The sequence below is a fragment of the Talpa europaea genome (genome assembly GCF_964194135.1).
Source record: "Talpa europaea genome assembly, chromosome: 5".
Classification (NCBI taxonomy): Eukaryota; Metazoa; Chordata; class Mammalia; order Eulipotyphla; family Talpidae; genus Talpa; species Talpa europaea.
In genome coordinates this window covers 44568602-44587441 of record NC_140071.1, presented here as the reverse complement: position 1 = coordinate 44587441, position 18840 = coordinate 44568602, and the positions used below count along the sequence as shown (strand labels likewise).

The window sequence follows — 18840 nt, the reverse complement described above, 5'->3', positions numbered from 1 at the left end:
GAGAGGTTTCTGAGAAGAGAGGGGTCCGAAGTGGTTAGCCACTGAGGGGGCAAGAAGCAGGTGTTTATGAGTATAGTGGGCAAGGAATGGGATTATGGCCATTGGATGTCTTGGCGTTGTGTCCCTTGCTGATTGGCTGTGGCCCGTCAGGTTTCCTAGGTTACTGAGGCCTAGTGGGTCTCCCAGGTTTCCTGGCCTGCTTTCTCGAAATCAGCTTTGGTCTATAGTTGGGTCAAATCAGCTTTGGTCTGTAGCGTTAGCACTGTGATACTGTGTTGGTGTTCTGAACATTCAGTTTTTACTGGGTTGAGGGCACCTTGACTTCAACCAATTTTCCCTATTCAGATTGATAAATGGGGCTTAGTGCACTTTGGCTTTGGGAGGGGTACCTGGTTCCAACCGATTGTTCCTTATTTATTTGGATAAATGGGCTTAGGACACCTGGGCTTGGGTTTCCCCCTGATTCTAGCTAAGTTCCTGTACCCATTTCCTAACTTCCTCATTCACTAGAGTAGGATGGGCCCTCAATCCAACATAATGATCTCCTTATAAGAAGTTGGTTCTTTCTATTAAAACATAGATATTTAAAAACTACATTTGACTGAATAGCAGGCAGGGAAGTTTAGCTGTTCAGACTGGGAAAGACTGTTAGGATCGAGCAATATGAGGTCTTCAAGTTGTCCTTCTCCCTTAAAACACCCATGCCAGAAATTATCAATCAATTCTGAGAACTTTGCTTGCCAGTAGGTGAGCTCAGAACTCAATTGACTGGCATGACCAGTGAAGTGAAGTTGGTATTTAAGATGAATCCTATTTGCCAAAATACTAATTAGTGATGATTCTTCACAGAGCATTATGATTCTTCACAGAGCATATGTAAGATTTACTTAAAGACTATCTCAGATCTTTATAATTTGACAGACTTAAGATGCACTGATTCTCTTTGCTGAATAAATAACTGGGAATTAGATATATAAGGCCTATATGGAATAGAAATTTCAGAAGATGGTGCAGCCTGGGAGCATAACACCAAGCAGTGTCTGATTTTAGCTTATGCAGGAATTCATAGGTTTAAATCTTGGATCAACCCCTTTCAACTGTCAAGTGTCTTAACTCTCTAAACCTCAGCATCTTTATTTATAAAATGGGGTTGATAGTAATAATACCTACCTCTTTAGGCTGTTGTGAAGATCACTTGATGTAATATGTGAAAGGTGGCTAACCTTTATGCTTCATACAATGCCTAAAACATAAATAGGCATTTATGATATTACTGATAGCTGTTGTTGTTATATTATTGCTGTTATTATTATGAAGCACTGATGCTAGCTCATGGGAAGTTTTCAGCCATCGAGGAACTATGGCCCAAGTGAAGCCAGGCTAGATGTTAAAATCTCAACTCCATCATATACAAAAATATTATAACACTGTAATCTTTAAAACCCTAATAATGATATTAAAACTCACTTCAATGTTGAATAAAAATGTACACAATATTATAAAAATCATTCAAATGTACACTTTAAGTGGGTGAATTGTTTGGCATGTGATCACTTCTCAGCCTTTGGCTAGGATCATCTATGATATGTGAATACATCACAATAAAACACTCCATCGTCATACCCCACTTACTGCTTTTTTGCTAAAAAACAAAAAAAAAAGTCAAAACAAAAAACCAGTTGCACTGATAGGTTGCCCCTTGTACCCATTTAGAGATCTGTTCCCTTGCAACCTCTCCCCAAAGTGTTCTAAATGTTTCAAACTTGTGCTCAGGAACAAACCCAGTCATTTTTTGCTTTAGTATCTTTATTCAAGCTCACTACTCCCAGGCCACTGGCGAGAGAACAAGAGAGAGACCTTGTCAGTCCCACCTGTGAACACCACAGTTTGTCAAGAATGCTGCCTGACACTCTTCTAAAGTTACCATTTCCCTACCAAAAAACAGAGAGAGATGTCACTTCCCCCTCCCCTGTGCCACCTGGGCCCCAGAGCAGTCTCATTCAACCCAGAGTTGTGCAAACAGCTCCTTTGGCTCCTGGTTCCATGCATTTCACAGAGAATTCAAAGTCCACCCACAGAGGCAACCAGAGAATAGATGTAACACTATTCCACCCATTTTGCCATCTTAACAATCTTTCTTCCCATGAGGCCAAAAAAAAAAAACAAAAAAAAACACCCAAAAAAAAGTCTTTGTCTAGCCCTGAGTATATGAACTAAGATAGATATCAGTGGAATCACTAGCCCATCAGCTGTGCACTCAGACCTTGAATTCTAGTTTGGGTCATCTGGGTATGTGGGTCGTTGACTTTACTATCCAACAAGCACTGAATAGATTTGTGCCAAAAATAATCTTGGTGCATGTAAGCTACTGATCCTTGATTGAATTTCCCCTGAGTAGTAATTAATTCCACTTGGGGCTTAAAGGGCTCCTGCCTGCTTCATGAGGTTGTAGTAGATGGAATAAATGATATATTAATGATATATTAATATACCTTACCATATCAAATATTTATGTTAATATATGTTAAATGTATATGTTTATATTTTTAAATATATGTCAGAATGATAAGAAAGTAAAATAGGAAGTATGTCCTAGATTCACTGTCAACATAAAGGAATACCATCATCCATTCATAGTCTAAAACTGACCTCAAAAACTATGTAACATAGTTTTTTGTAGACAACCGGGATGACAAACTGAAAAGAAAGAGAGATTGACTTCTTGAGTGGTCAACTAGAATGGGCTCAAATCATGAAAAGGTGACATCACAAAGCCCAAATAGCATCAATAGGCTCCTGTGAAGAAAGAAAATCTTAGATAATGGGACAAGACTGTACCATGGAACATTAGAGTAAGATGATTCAGAAGAGGAACATTTGAACATTTGATAGAAGCTAATTAACTTCTTGACTATCTTTCCAAGTGAAGGCTATTGCTCAGCCTCATAAAAAAGATCTTTCCCACAGGTACAATATTATGTGGCCACTCATCTTTCTCCAAGTAACTAGATGACAAGTGGAAAGAATGGCCTACGTTTGGGGAAAAAAAGTCACTTTATCCCTTATGTGTAACCCTTAAGTGTGACTTGATCACTGTTGAAAAGAGAGCTGTATTTGTTCTTTTTTTAATATTTATTTATTTATACAAGCACTGGGTACGGTCAGAAGCATGGGAGGGTGAGAGAATTCACCAGAGCCAGAGCGGGGAACAGAACAGGCAGACTGAAGAAACAAACTGCTGAGGGGAGCAGCAGGTGCGGCAGGAGAGGTCTGCGTGCCATGTGGCACCCTTGCCGGCAGCCAGGGATTGAACCGGCACTGCAGAGGCTGCGGGCAGCCTCGCAGCCCAGGGCTCAACCACCGTGCCACCAGGGGAGGCCCAAGCTGTATTTGTTTTTTTTCTCACCTTAATCTGCCCTTTATCATATGATGACTAGTTCTTTCTGTTCCCAAATGGTATGGCTAATTGCTGAGAAGAGGATAGCCAGTCATATAATGTAGAAGGATTCTCCTCCTTGGCAAACTGCCAAAAACATTGGTAAAAGAGGAAGACAGAAGAAAGGAAATTGACATTTTTTGATGTGTGCTTTATGCTGGACCGTGGAAGAGATGTCTTCCAAACACACGCTTAAGATGTCTTCCAAACACAGGACAACAAGCAATGGGATTGATCCTGGACAACTTAGTCCATTTTCTTAGAGCTTTTGTTTTCTCATCTGTAAAATGAAAATAACAATGCTTAATCAAGGTATTTCTTGTGGTCCAGGAGAGAGTGTATGTCAGATGCTTAGACATCTCTGTTACATAGTAGGCAGACAGTAACCAATCTTGGTTGATTATGTATTTTTGAGAGGGGCAGTTTTGTTTTAATCCATTTAAAATACAACAGAACATCACGTCATTATTTCTTTTAAAATTAGCTTCCACCAGGAGACAGGCTGGTTTGGAGCTGTTTAATACTTTTAATATGTAATTTGCCTTCATTTTGGAAAACATAAAATGCTTCTTGGCCCAGATGGTAAGCTATATTTGCAGTATAATCCTCTTGGACTCTGAACTTGTGTTGGGCATGAAGTATCACTCCTACTCTGAAACCAGGACCCACTTCATTATTAATTAACTTAGGTATGTATTTATTCATTCATCCCTCACTTATCAAAACAAATATTTATGGCTAGCCAAATAACACCATGTGTGAGGAGAGAAAAGCAAATGTGTCTCAGGGAAGACCATCTGGGAAGCAAGAGGGAAGAGTGTGTACTTGCTGTCTTCTGCCTGGTGTTACTCAAATTTTTGCTCGCTGGGACTTCCCTGTGCTTTTGCTCTCTGTCTCTGGGGGAGGAGGTGACTCTGCAGCTTCTGCCTCAGCATTTGCAGGGAAGAGCTAAGAAGGGGTTAGAGAGCATGAATGGGCATTCCAGCCCACTAGGTTCCCTGACTGATGATATTGCAAGATGCCCAAATTCACAGGATCCTCTTGGTAATGAGTCCACCCAGTAACCCTCATGTTCATGTTGATGGTAGCTATTTTTTTTACAACCTGCTATGTAACAAGTTGGCTTCTTGTTATAATTCAGCTCTCTGAATGACTCTCTTGTGTGTTTAATGTGTGATTTTTCTGCCTCCGTTACTGCCGGTCTCCAACTCACCACTCCACAGCCTCCAGCTGGTGGCACAGCCCTGGACCGGACCGTTCAACTGTCCACCCAGGGAAAACCAAACTGCATTTTGTTATTTCATTCCTGGAATGTCTATTTTCTTCACATGGAGGAATTATGATTTTTTTTTAGGGTTCTCTCACAAGATGATCAAGATGACATCCATCTAAAATTAGAGGATATAATTCAACTGGTAAGTTCAGCTTTTCCAGCAGCACAATTATGTGCAAACTATTGTATTTCTCAAAGGCAGGCAATATGCCTATAACTGAGTGTTTGACCCTAAGTTCTATCAACAAAGCTCTATGAGATGAACCAAACTTAGCTTGGAGTGTAGCAGTCAAGGCATGATATTAAAGTTGGCTGATATTTCTGAGCTTTCTGCATGTTCTTTCATAGCCAGACTATGACAGACTTAATATTTCAGCGGCTGCAGTAAGTTGATGGGATCTTTCTCTCTACCCTCATTTCTTACAGATGGACTATTCAAAGGCTGAGTGTTTTGAGTCCTTGTCAGCCATGGAGCTGGCTGAGCAGATCACGCTGCTGGACCACATCATTTTCAGAAGCATTCCCTATGAGTGAGTGCCGCTCTCCCAGCTGCAGGCCCCTCGCAGGCATGACTAGCTGGCTTAGACTTGTCTTAATTTGTAAGGCAGATGCATGTGTGAGGTGTGAGTCTTAATCTTAAGATGTTTGGCCCCATTTGAATGTCTTTTGGTTCCAGCTGGTGTTGGAAATATTGATTTGGAATTATTGAAGGCTTACAAGACGGTTATGTTTATAATTCTCTATGTATTACCATTACCAAAGAATGTGAATTTGTGTTCACATATCTTCACATTACATAAATCTCAGTATATATAGTGTTTTTTTAATATATGTGTGTGTGCATGCATGTGTGTGTTTCTCAAACTCTTGTGGGCCAAAATCACTTGGGAAACTTGTTAAAATATACATTCCTAGAAACCTGCCTCAGAGATCCTGATTTCAGTAGGTTTGAGGCCCAAGAAACTGTATTTTCATTGAGAATTCAGATAATTCTGGAATTTTTATTATTTTATTAATATTTTATAATTATACTTATGATTTTATAATAATAATTTTTTATTATTTTCAAGGTTTCATTTTGAAAAATACTGATGGTGGGTAAAACCATAAATTCCACTACAATCGCCCACTTACAAAAATCAGCAAGTATTGCCAAGCTGTGAGAGTGTGGGCTCATCACACAGACTTTTAATGTCCTTGTATGTAGAGTAAGGGGAGGCACTTTAAGCCCCCTCCCTGCTACCATACTTGGTCACCTGACAAACATAGCCTTTGTTTGGACAAGTGGCAACTGTTGGCACAGGTCCTGTGTGAATCAGTAACTCAATTGAAAGTAAGGAAGGAGCTAAGTGAGAGATATGAATGTGACCCATGTATGTAGAGAAGAGGCCATTTGTAGTGATGGAGGGTCCAGCAGGGTGGGTGGTCAGAGCTACAGCTATACTGGAGAGACACAGGGGCAGTGCCAGAGGATGCAACAACAGATTTTTCTTTTATGCATTTTATCTTCTTTCCCTCCTCTTCCTTAAGTAGGCTTCGCCATGAAGATGAAGTGGGGAAAAAAATGAATGTGAATGAATCCAGTGGCTATTTGAAGACTGGAATTAGGAATCACAGTGACTGTCCCCTCCCCCACCTCCATAGCTGCCCCCCGCCCCCTCGCCTCCTGACTACCCTCCAGAGTAGAGAGAAGTCAGGAGGGAGAAGAGTACAACCTCTATAGGAAAAAGAGCAAGGCCCCAATTTTCGTGGCTGCCCATGGTGTGGGCTCTTCTTGGGACCTTCCTCTCCATTCCCCTTCCTTATTTCCCTCTGTGTCAGTGTGAACATCTACCAATTATTCTCCTTCATGGCACTGGCACAACTTGGTGTCCAACAGTTCTGCAGAATGGGAGTAGCACCACGGACATTCAGGGATGAAGAATTTGGCACAGGGATTCAGTCAACATGTCTGGGTTAGGCATGTTTCAGAGTAATTTCATTTCAAGATTTTGTTTTTTAAATAATTTTATAATTTCTGTGTGGTCTATCTTGATTATGTATTGCTTGCAGTGATCTGATGACCTGCCCATGAGTGAAGTGATGGGGCAGGGATGTTATTGGGAAGGCAGAGCTTCTACCAGGTTCAGTTTTCACTGCTGTCCCTGCCTTCCTCAGATGAACCAGCTCTACAGTGCTAACTAGGAGTTTGCTTATTAAATGCTTATTTTTCTAACTCTGGGGAGAACAAAGGAAACACTCTGCTCATGGAATTGTGATGTTTCTGGAGAATATCAGAACAAAGTGGAGGAAAATATCCTGTTCTTGATTAACATTTTTGGTTGAGCTGGTGTTTTTGGGCCTTCTGTAAAGGTTTAATTTTTTTTTAAGTTGATCCAGGGAAAATAGTCTTGGTTTCTGAATTAGTACTTAACCTCTTTATTCCTTTTGTGTTGGTCATTGTTTTCCAACTACTGAGAAACCCTTATAATGATCTTAATAGAGACAAAATTCCAAACATTTATAAGACAAAGCTGGATACTGAAAAGTCTTTTTCTTTGTGCCATTGTGCGGTGAAATGCTAGCGTCAAGCTAAAGTTCATTTGAGGTGGTCAGTAGTAGTAGGTACTGGACAATGTCAGGCTTAACATATATGACATTTATAATAATCATTCAGGGCTATAGCTGTCATTTTAAAAAATCCTTAATTTGTTTTATATTCTGTTTTGAACTTTCAGAGAATTTCTTGGGCAGGGATGGATGAAAATGGATAAAAATGAAAGAACACCGTACATTATGAAAACCAGCCAACATTTCAATGATGTGAGTAACCATAAAATAAAACCTTGTACATATTAAAGGAAGAGGAATATCAAGGTCTTAAGATTCCTGTAAAATAAAGCAACTTGGCCACCCACTTATAAACAGAACTGATAGAAGGTTAAAGGCAAGGTTAGGTCTCTAAGACTCACAGCAACGTAATAACTTCCAGTGACTTTCCAGACATTAAAAAGTTTGCCCAAGTCTGGTAAGATTTCACAAATGTATATAGTTCAATGTTGCTATTCTAATCACAATCATCATTACTTCCTGGTCATAGTTTGGTTCTAAGGGAATAAACATCACATGTGTCGCTGGCCCCTGGGGGAGCCCATAAGGTTGGATTGATGCACTTTCTCTTCATCATTACTGAACCTGCAACTCACATTCCAGTGTTGGAAGGGGCCTCTCTGAGCATCATTACTGAATTGCTGTGGCTGTATGCAATGGTAATCGGCCCATTTCACCACTCCATTTCTCCAGCAGTAAGATGGAGTTATTTTTATGCCCACCAACTCTTAGTTGGCTGAATTCTTAGTCCTGTGGTGGAATCTCAATTGTGGGAATGTCTTTGGGCCTCTGCAAAGGGAAGGTTCCCTTTGCAATTCAGTACAGTAAAACAATGATAATGTAAAAAAAAAAATAATATTAGGAACCCCTTAGATCAATTAGTACATCATTCAGAATCAAAATATAAAACAACAGTACTGATTCCCAAAACAGTCCTCTGCACAGGGCACAGGCATAGTACAAATGCACTGAGTGAACACTGGCACATGAGCATCAGTGTCACTGCTACCTAATCTAAGCCACTCTCTGAGAAGCGAGCCCCTGCTGTGGAAATAGACCTCTATAGCCTGCACTGGACAATCCTTGTGATGTATGAGATGTAATGAACAATCAAATGAGAAGTTCAACCCCAGATTTGAGACCACGTGTCTCCATTTGCATGGCCACTTGCATTGTGCCCTCAGCAGATTGCAAGTGGAAATTATCATCCACACTTCCAGACCAAGGCTGCTTCTTCATCTTGTTCTCTGTTCTTGGTCTTAGTGATGACCTCATTATACTCGGATCCAATCTAGACATCATTTTTGACTCCCTCTTCTCCCTTACCCATTCCACCCACATACACCCAACATGTTAATGAACCCCAAATGTACCTATGTCTTCTTTTCCTCTCCTTCCCCCCCATAGCCTTGATTTGACCTTTTATCCTTTCTCTCAGGAGCTCCTACTCCACTCTTTCCACCACCATCTCACTGCCCAATAGCCCATTCCTCATGTAGTGTCACAGGAACAAATTCTTGGAGATACCAATCTAATCATATCACTTTCTTGGACAAAAATTAGCCAGTGGCTTCCCCTCATCTTCAGGATGTAGTCTCAACTGCTCAGGGTAGCCTATGACAGCCACGTGTCATCCTTGTCTCTGATAACCCCGATGCTACTTAAGGACTGCCGTGTCCTCCATCACAACCTGCCTTCTGCTTCTGTCCTTGTGCACACGCTCTTATTTTTTGGTGGAAAGTAGTGGCTAACTCCTGCTTATCTTTTTGGACTCAGTGCAGGGAATGCCCCTTTCCAGAAGCCTTCTCTGTGCTGTCATATGTCCATGCTGCCTCCATGTTCTCACAGTCCTTTACTCAGACTGTTCTGCATTGTGCTGTGTGGCCTTTACTTGCTTAGGTCTGCCTCCCTATAACTTCCTGCCCCAATAGGATCAGAGTATCTTCCAGACAGGGACACCATTTGTCTTTCTATTCCCAGCACCTGAAAGAATATTAGGTGTTCAATACGAAACAATTTCTTGGGAATGAATATTCATATTGATAATCCTGAGGCCCTGTGAAATCTAAAGTACCTATGGATCCAATTCTGTATGGATATCAGATTACAGACTACATTTCCCTTTGTTAGCAACCCTATTCTACCCCTTTTCTTTCCCTATTATAAGTGTTGAGCTTTTTAAACCACTTCTTTATCTTTCAGCTTTAATTAAAGGAATTATATACATAGCCTTTTCATTGTTGGTTGGGAGAAATCAGCAAGGAGAGAATGTTTCCTCTTCCCCTTCACCTAAGTGTTTCTGGGGTTGAGAGTTGATCAGGTAGAATTTGATTTGCTTGGGGATAAATGTGTTTTCTTTCTCTGTCATAGCTGAGACTTTCTAGAATGATTATCTCCACACTGTTGGGAGCCAACGAACCTGTGGAGAGGCCCCAAATAGTGAAACCCATGATCTGCAAAGGTTGCCATTCCTCAGGGGTTAGCTTTTTCTAAAGCATTTCCTTAATAATTGTTGGAAATAATTTTCTCATCAAAATTACTGATTAACAAAAGCACCTCTTTCCCCAACAAGCTGATTCCAAACAGCCTCTTTCTTTGAGCTAAGAATGAACAGGTGCTTATTAGTTTGTTATTATTACTACAGACTTTAGTCTCTTTAGAAAGTGGATACCTAAATACAGACTAGCATTCTTGCAGAAAATTCCGGTATTTTGCCTGCATGATGCACTGCCTTGGCTCTTAGCTGCCTCCCTTGGCTTTTTCCTTGTCTCAGATGAGTAACCTGGTAGCCTCCCAGATAATGAATTATGCCGACATCAGCTCCCGCGCCAACGCCATTGAGAAGTGGGTGGCAGTGGCGGACATTTGCCGGTGTCTACACAACTACAATGGCGTACTGGAGATCACCTCAGCCTTAAACAGAAGTGCCATCTATAGGCTGAAGAAAACCTGGGCCAAAGTGTCCAAGCAGGTGAGCATTAGCCCATGGCACATCCCGCTGCGGAGGGAGGAGAGATTGGGCGACCAGAGCCAAGATGAACATTACTAATTAGGAAATAATTAACTAAAATGAGCAGCTCAGTTGCCAAAGGAAGGTGCCAATGTGGGTAATTACTGTGTTCTTACCACCTAATTGATTCCACTCATGTGCATTTCTAAATGGTTAATTTAGAAAGAAAACATAACCAAAACATTCATTATAATATTTTTTGGGACAACTGCAAACAATGTGGTTTACAGTCCGTTGTTTCCTGAATTAAATATTTATAGACAGCACATTAATTCCAAATGTACACAGGATGTCAATGGATCAGTTTTTTCTCTACCAAAGTAGGGCTACAAATACCTTAGGGCCAAAAACTAGGGACAAAGGCCTCAATCTTGACCTTTTTCTTTATCAAGCTTGTAATAGATTTAAAATTTTGGCATAATGGCTTATATGTGCAGAAAGATGGCTTTCTAAATTTTGTTTTGATTGGACTCGGATTGTTTATGCCTATGTTTTCGTTCAGATAATTTTAAGCTGCAAATTAAATAGCAATTTTCCCCTGCCTTCTCCTCTGACCTTCTCACTGGGTGTCAGTGTGTGTTTGAAGTGAGGGGAGGGGTGACTTCTCCAGCCTTATAGGAGGCTGTTTGCACCTCTGGTTTCCATTTGTAACCTATTGTTGATTGGTCACTGGGCACAAGTGTAGGTGTGGTCAGTGGCCAGTGGTGACTGCACCAGGGAGCTTGGCTGATCTCACCTCCTTCTGCTCTCACTGATTGTGCTGATCCTCTAACATGGGGTGTGTCTCTCTCCCTAATACAGGTCACCTTGGCCCTTGGCAATGCCTGTGCACAGACTGGCCATTCACTAAGAGATAAAGACCTGGGCCTTCTCAAAGGGTTTTGAGGAATTTTCTAGGTTCCTTGAAGTCCCATTGGTGCCAGAGGCTAGAGGATCTATGATAAGCCCCAATTTTCCTCCACTGACCACTATGCCTGCCTTGTGACCACCCATAGTTGGTGAAGGGCATCTGTAGGAGGTCCACCTCTAAGGTTCCAGGTGGAAAGAACAGACATTATGTTGACATTTCATCAGAACTATCTGGTTTCTACTTCCCCCTCTGAGCCACAGCTCTCTCCCTCCCTAACTCCTGGCAACCACTAATGTGTTTTCCATCTCTATAATTTTTAACTTTGTTAATCAGGAATGTTATATAAATAGAATAATAGAGTACAAACATTTTAAGATCACCTTTTTAAAAAACTCAGCATAAGGGCCTCTCCTGGTGGTGCAGGCAGTTGAGGGCAGTGCTGCGAAGCTGTCCACAGACTCTGCAGCGCTGGTTCGATCCTGGCCTGCCAGCGAGGGTCCCACATGGTGCGGCAGACCTCTCCTGTTGTGCCTGCTGCTCCCCTCAGCAGTGTATCTCATCAGTCTGCCTGTTCTGTTCCCCACTCTGTCTCTGGTGAGAGGAATCCCGTGAATCTGTCCTTACCCCGGTTCTTATATAAATAAATAAATAAATCTTTTAAAAAAAAACTCTGCATAATTCCCATAAAAGCCATTCAAGTTGTTACATTTATCAATACTTAGTTCCTTGCTATTGCCAAGTAATACTCCATGGTAGAGATATACCACCTTTTCTTTAACCTTCACCTCCTAAGGACATCTAGGTTGTTTCTGATTTAGAGCTATTACAAGTAAATCTTCTATGAACACTCATGTATAGGTTTTGTGTGAACGTAAGTTTTCATTTCTCTGGAATAAATGCTCAAGAATGCAATTGCTGGGTCATATGATAAATTTGTGTTTAATTTTATAGGAAACCTGCCAACTCTTTTCCAGAGTAGCTGTACCATTTCACATTCCTATCAGCAATGCATGAGTGAACCAGTTCCCTTACATTCTTGGCATTGTCACTGGTTTTCATTTTAGCCATTTTGATATCTCATTGTGACTCTAAATTGTATTTGAAGATAGTGATGTTAAATATATTTTATGTGCTTGTTTGCCATCTTCAATGAAATGTCTGCTTATTATTTCTGCTAATTTTTAATTAGATTGTTTGGTATTTAACCTGAGATTTGAGAGTTCTTTCTATATTCCTCCTACTTTATTCTTCTGTTCAAGATGATGTTAGCTACTGTAGATGCTGTGACTTTCCATATAATCTTAGATTAAAAACTGTGTCTAAAAACACTTCACTGAGATTTTCATTGTAATTAATCAAACATTAATTAATTAAATGTTAGTTAAACACTAATTAAACAAATCAATTTGGGGAGAATTGGCATCTCTACTATGTGGAGTCATACACAGAGTATATGTCACCATTTCTTTAGATTTTCTCTGAATTATTAAATCAACATTTTGAAATTTTCAGCATGTAGGTCCTTTATATGTTTTGTTACATTTATTCCTAAGCATTTAATATTCTTTGGAGAAATTTTAAATGTTATTGTGATTTTAATTTTGGTTTCTGTTGTTCGTACATGCAAGTAATAGTGATTTTTTTGTACTGGTCTTGTATCTGCCATCTTGCTAAGTTCACTTATTAGTTCTGGATTTTTTTTTATAGGTTCCTTGGGATTTTTTGCAGACAACTATGTCATGAGTAAATAGATACAATCATTTCTTTATTTGCACCTTATATCCCTTTTCTTTTCTTTTCTTGCTGTACTGCTCTAGCTGGACCTTCCAATACTGTGTTGAATAAGAGTGGTAAGAAAGAACATTCTTACCTTGTTCTTGATCTTGTGAGGTAAAGCATTCAGTCTTTCACCATAAAGGATGGCATTAACTGTAGTTGTTTGCAAATGCTTTTGACAAAGTGAAGGAGTTACCTTCACTTCCTAGTTTTCCAAAAGTTTTTAAGATGAATGGGTGTTGGAATATTGTTTTTAAAACAATTTAAAGAGCTATATCAGAATTCAAGGGCTAGCTCCCTTTGATATGGCTGTTTTGCCTCCTGATAGAGCAGTGGTGGCCACAGCCATGGGCACTGGATATAATCCTGTCACATACTTCTTTTTCTATTGTCTTCACCTCTTTCTTTTTTACCTCTGAAGTTGACATCAAGGAATTCTTAAATCTTCTTTAAGAAAATGTTGTACCTTCTCTGTAGTTAAGTGATATGATGCACTTAACAGGATAATTGAAATTATTTTCAAGTTTTAAATATATTACCAGTAGAGGTAATAAATGGATTAGACAGTTTAAGCTGCATTGTGGATCACTCCAATTAGTTTTAGCACTGATGATAGACTTTCTTCCAGGGCCCTGTACTTACTTCATCATGGTAGGTCGAGTTGGTTGCAGATATGCCCTGTTTCAGACACTTTGGACAAGTCTTTCTGCTCTGGAGCCATTCCTTCTCCAGACTGAGTCCAGTCTGGGAGACATCCAGAAGTCTGATAGGATATGTATTTGGGAGCCCACCAAATTTAGTCTGTACAGATTGTATTTCTTTTTTTTTTTTAATATTAAATTTTATTTTTATATTCCCCCATACAATTGCAAACGCCCCATTCTGACCCCAATCCTTCCCCTCCCGCCCCCCACCCCCCAAAAAGTGTCTCTGGTTCATAGTTTTTTGTTGATTTTGATTTTCACTTTCTTATATTCATTTTCCTGGTCCCTTATTTAAGTTTTCTAGATTCCTGCTATGAGTGAGACCATCCGGTATTTTTCTTTTTCTTTTTGGCTTATTTCGCTGAGCATGATCCCTTCCAGCGCCATCCATGTTGCTGCAAATTGCATGTGTTTATCTTTTTTGAATGCTGAGTAATATTCCATGGTATATATGTACCACATCTTCTTGATCCAGTCATCTATTTTTGGGCATTTGGGCTGTTTCCAAAGCTTAGCTATTGTAAACAGTGCTGCTATAAACATAGGGGTGCAGGTGCTCTTTGGAATTGATGTTTCTGTGTCCTTTGGGTAAATACCTAGGAGTGGAATTGCTGGATCATATGGAAGCTCTATGTTTAGTAGGTCCAGAAATCTCCACACAGCTCTCCATAGTGGTTGGACCAGTTTGCACTCCCACCAACAGTGCAGAAGAGTTCCTTTTTCTCCACACCCTCGCCAACATTTGTTGTTGCTAGTTTTTTTTAATATGTGCCATTCTCACTGGTGTAAGATGGTATCTCATGGTAGTTTTGATTTGCATTTCCCTGATTACAAGTGATGTTGAACATTTTTTCATATGTCTGTTACAGATTGTATTTCTATAGCTTTCTTGAGCCAAGACCATTCCTGGGCCAGGAGAGGCCTGCCTACCCCCTACCTTTCCCCTCCAAATCTCTATCCCTTTGAGTCATTCTGACAGCTCTCATGAGGTTGTGCAGTACCTCTCCAGGCTGAGACAGAGTAGTCTGTAGACCTTATTCAAGGGCTTCTCCTAGGGTGTGGATATTATTGAAAGTGGGTTGTCATCTCCAAGGGTCACCCTACCTTTCCTCTTATGTCATTGTAAGAAACTCCAAACCGATTTCAACATTTTCATTTCTTGGTAACTATCAGTTATCCTTTCTAAACAAATTGATGAAGATCATAAAAGAAAGGATTTGGAGTAGAGGATATTGGTTGGTCAATGGTGAAGCAACTATATCTGTGCTTTGAAAACTTCACATTAACACTCATAAAGACTGATAATGAGAACTCTAACATGAAGCCCCTTCTTCAAGATTCTGCATCTGAAATGCACTTTTCAGTTCTTTAAGTTCTCAAGTTTCCTGGAATTATGATTTTTCTAATCTTTACATTTTTTTCCCTCTGTTTGGCTAAATGAGTAATGTAGTCATTTTCTCTTCTTTACATGTTCCTCATTTTTAAAAACTAATGCAAGCATAATACCCCAAGTCTACACTTTGAAAATCATATCACATCACAACTATGTGGCAAACTTACCAGCATCTGCCACTGAGAAGAGAATTGAACATCTTTTGGCAACTTACTTTCTTATCAAACCACAGGAGAATTTTAATGACATACTAAGTTATTTGTTTCTTTCCAGACAAAAGCACTAATGGACAAGCTTCAGAAGACTGTTTCATCTGAAGGAAGATTTAAAAACCTCAGAGAAACCCTTAAAAAGTATGTCTATCTTAATTATTAAATTACTCTTGAATCACAAATTGATTTAAATAATTTGAATAGCACCTATCTCCTTTTCTTTGAAAAGAAAAACAAATGGGAAATAGCTTCATCACCAAGGTCTTTTTCTGATTTCCCTTTTCATTTGGAATACTGTGCATGTAGTGTTTTATGGGCATGGTCATGCAGAGTATTCAAAATAAGAAAGCATCTCCACAATTAATCAACTATTTATTATAAAAAAGTTTCCTGATTCATATTTCATAATCTAAGTACAATGATTTCATGTGATTTTTTTAATTTGAATATCCTAATACCAATTGATAATTGTTATCTATTTGGGAATTTTATTATTTACTATTATTATTATTGGATCATTCTCTCTCTTTACACACACACCTATAAACACAGAGATTGAAAGAAAAACAGAGAGTGACTAGACTGTTCTCCTACAACTGGTTTTCATATGATCTATCATATGGACTTGACATTTACTCTGAAAAGCTTTAATTCTGTGATGCTGTGAGTGAAAAACTCATAGTAATAATAACAATAGCAATAACAACAATAATTTACAAAAACTATGCACTAAATAGTTACACTAAATGACACACTTCATACTGAGTGCTTGATGTGTCTTATCTAAACTTCACAACAATCTAAAGAAATAGAGATGTTGTCTCCATTTACAGAGGAGGAAACTGCAGTTGAGTTTGCCCCTTATCAGTAACTTGGTCGGTGGGACTCAAACTCAGCTCTCTCTGGATCAAAAGCCTATGTTCCCCTATCCAGACTCCAAGAAGACCAGGTGTGCTGCCCCCTCCAAAACACATGCACACACACAAAAAAACACCAAAGGTTTCATTTCAGTGTGCATTTGCAATGTTAAGTCTACAGTTTCTAGAACATTTTAATACTAAAATAAAATTTACAAACTCTAATCACATTGATTTTCCCACCCAGTTCTTTAAAGTTGAACATTTACACTTTAATGAGGTGAAGACATAGGGGTTTCCCTACATGTTTTTGCCCTTCAGAGAAGTGTGGCCAATTTACAAATTTTGCAGAATAAGTATTGCTAGCAAATATTTTGGTTTGTCTATAAGAATTCTGTTGTTTGAAAATGCCGTTGTCTCAAACACATACTAAAGCATGGGCTGTAATTTGGTATTATGAGATGTATTTAAGACTGCATATTATGAGTGTGTTTCTGAAAATGGAATTAAAATACTTTAATTTTTAGGGTAGAAGCAGTATAGTTGCTTCCTATTTAAACTGGGGAATGGGAGGGAAATCAACATTTGTTTGAATGAATATGAGAACAGTGCCTCTTGGTCTTGCAGCTGTAACCCCCCAGCTGTTCCTTATCTGGGCATGTACCTGACAGACTTGGCATTTATTGAAGAAGGAACACCTAACTTTACTGAGGAAGGCCTTGTCAATTTCTCCAAGATGAGGATGGTAGGTCATAACTTCATAATCACCTTGTGTGAATGACATCAGTGGCTTATAAAGAAGGGGCTATCATGAAAGTTATAGTTTGCTTTTTAATCTTGAGATGGAAGAATTGGTGGACACTGATTCTAATAGCTGATGTTAGCAGATTGCAGAGATTACTGGCAGTGCCATTTCAGCTTGCAGTTTGGACAATGTGGATGGGTAATGAAGCCTCAGGGATGACATTTTAAGACTGACAAATGATAGACAGATGCCATAGTTTTCTTGCTGGGTTTTCAGCATCAAGTTAGAAGCAAGGAGACCATCAACAATAGCATCCAGAACTTGCCACTCCTGAACCTGAGGCCACCCAGAGGCAGTTGTTCCCCTGATTGTGAATTCAGTGGCTTTTTGCTATTACCATTTTGCCAGTTCAATGATGGGCAAGAAAGCCCTGAGCATAGAGAATGAACTGGCAAGGCTTCACATCCCTCATGAAACTACCTACCTACCTCCTGTGGGATGGGCCCCCCAGAAGAACATGCTAAAGGACAAAAAAAATACTTTTATTGTTATTTCTCTAGATATCACACATCATCAGAGAGATACGCCAGTTCCAGCAGACTTCCTATCGAATAGACCATCAGCCAAAGGTAATATTGATTGTGCAGTTGTAAGGATATTAATAAAGAAAAAAGTGGAAATTAATGAATAAGAAACAGTTGTAGAGTTGATCAATAATACCAAAAGCTGACTCACATAAAGACCAATAAAACAGATAAATCTTTGGCCACTCTCATTGAGAAAGGAAATAAAAAGAACAACAATTTCTCATAAAGTTCTGTTGATTTTACACCATGTATTTCTCATCAATCTATTGATTCACCACCAGCTCTTCTAGTCCAAGCTCCCTGGTCTACTTGCATTCACTCTAGAATCCAAAATGCACTCTACCAATTACAGGCAGAGAGATACCTCTGAAACACAAGGTGGAGTATGTCTCCCCCTTTTTGCATAAAGTATTTTATTGGCTTCCTATTACTATTGGAATACAGAAAAAAATCTTTTTTATAATATACAAAAAACATGTTTATTACAAAAAGGGGGAGAAGAATAAAGGACACTTACATAGACTCAAGTGGGCAGAAAGAGCTGTCCCTGAAAGGGACAGGTTTGCTAAAAGAGAGGCCTGTATAGCCATAAGTGGGCAGCCTTAGGAGGAGAGCTGTCCCTGCTACAGGGAAAAAAAAATTCTTGATGTATCCAGAAGTCTTATATTATGTGGTCTCATATTATCTCTCAAAATTCATCTTATGCCATATACCCCCTTCCATTCTCTATTTCAACTGGCCTTTTTAAAGATCTTTTTTTTTCCTGGTCTCTTATTTAGGTTTTCTAAATTCCTGCTATGAGTGAGACCATCCAGTATTTTTCTTTTTCTTTCTGACTTATTTCGCTGAGCATGATCCCTTCTAGCTCCATCCATGTTGTTGCAAACTGCATGTGTTTATCTTTTTTGATTGCTGAGTAATATTCCATTATGTATATGTACCACATCTTCTTGATCCAGTCATCTATTTGGGGGCATTTGGGTTGCTTCCATAGCATAGTTATTGTAAATAGTGCTCCTATAAACATAGGGGTGCGGGTGCCCTTTGGAATTACTGTTTCTGTGTCATTTGGGTAAATACCTAGGAGTGGGATTGCTGGATCATATGGAAGCTCTATGTTTAGTAGTTCAAGAAATCACCACACAGCTCTAATCAATACAAAGTAAAAATCAAAATCAACAAGCAACCATAAACCAGAGACACACTAGGTGGGGGGGAGGGCAGGATGGGGAAAGGAAGGACTAGTGTCAAAATAAGGGGGAGGTGCAATTGTATGGGGAATATAACCAAAATGAAAATGCATACATTGTGCAAAGATGAAAAAAGATGTAAGAATTATATAAAATAAAATATTTAAATAAAAAAAATACATGACAGATGAAAACGGCTCAAAAAAAAAAAAAAAGAA

General features: G+C 39.3%; 1 protein-coding gene across 2 annotated transcripts in view; it reads left to right on the top strand.

Annotated features, from left to right (window-relative positions):
* Positions 1-18840, top strand: part of RASGRF2 (Ras protein specific guanine nucleotide releasing factor 2) — a gene marked incomplete at both ends in the record, with an annotated part of 216684 nt that overhangs the window by 193945 nt on the left and 3899 nt on the right. For both annotated transcript variants that reach the window (XM_084233297.1, XM_084233296.1), the window contains 7 exons: positions 4791-4851; positions 5136-5239; positions 7427-7511; positions 10072-10269; positions 15305-15384; positions 16728-16845; positions 17406-17474. In XM_084233297.1, the coding sequence (XP_084089423.1) occupies positions 4791-4851; positions 5136-5239; positions 7427-7511; positions 10072-10269; positions 15305-15384; positions 16728-16845; positions 17406-17474 (715 nt within the window). The remainder of the gene's footprint in view (positions 1-4790; positions 4852-5135; positions 5240-7426; positions 7512-10071; positions 10270-15304; positions 15385-16727; positions 16846-17405; positions 17475-18840) is intronic.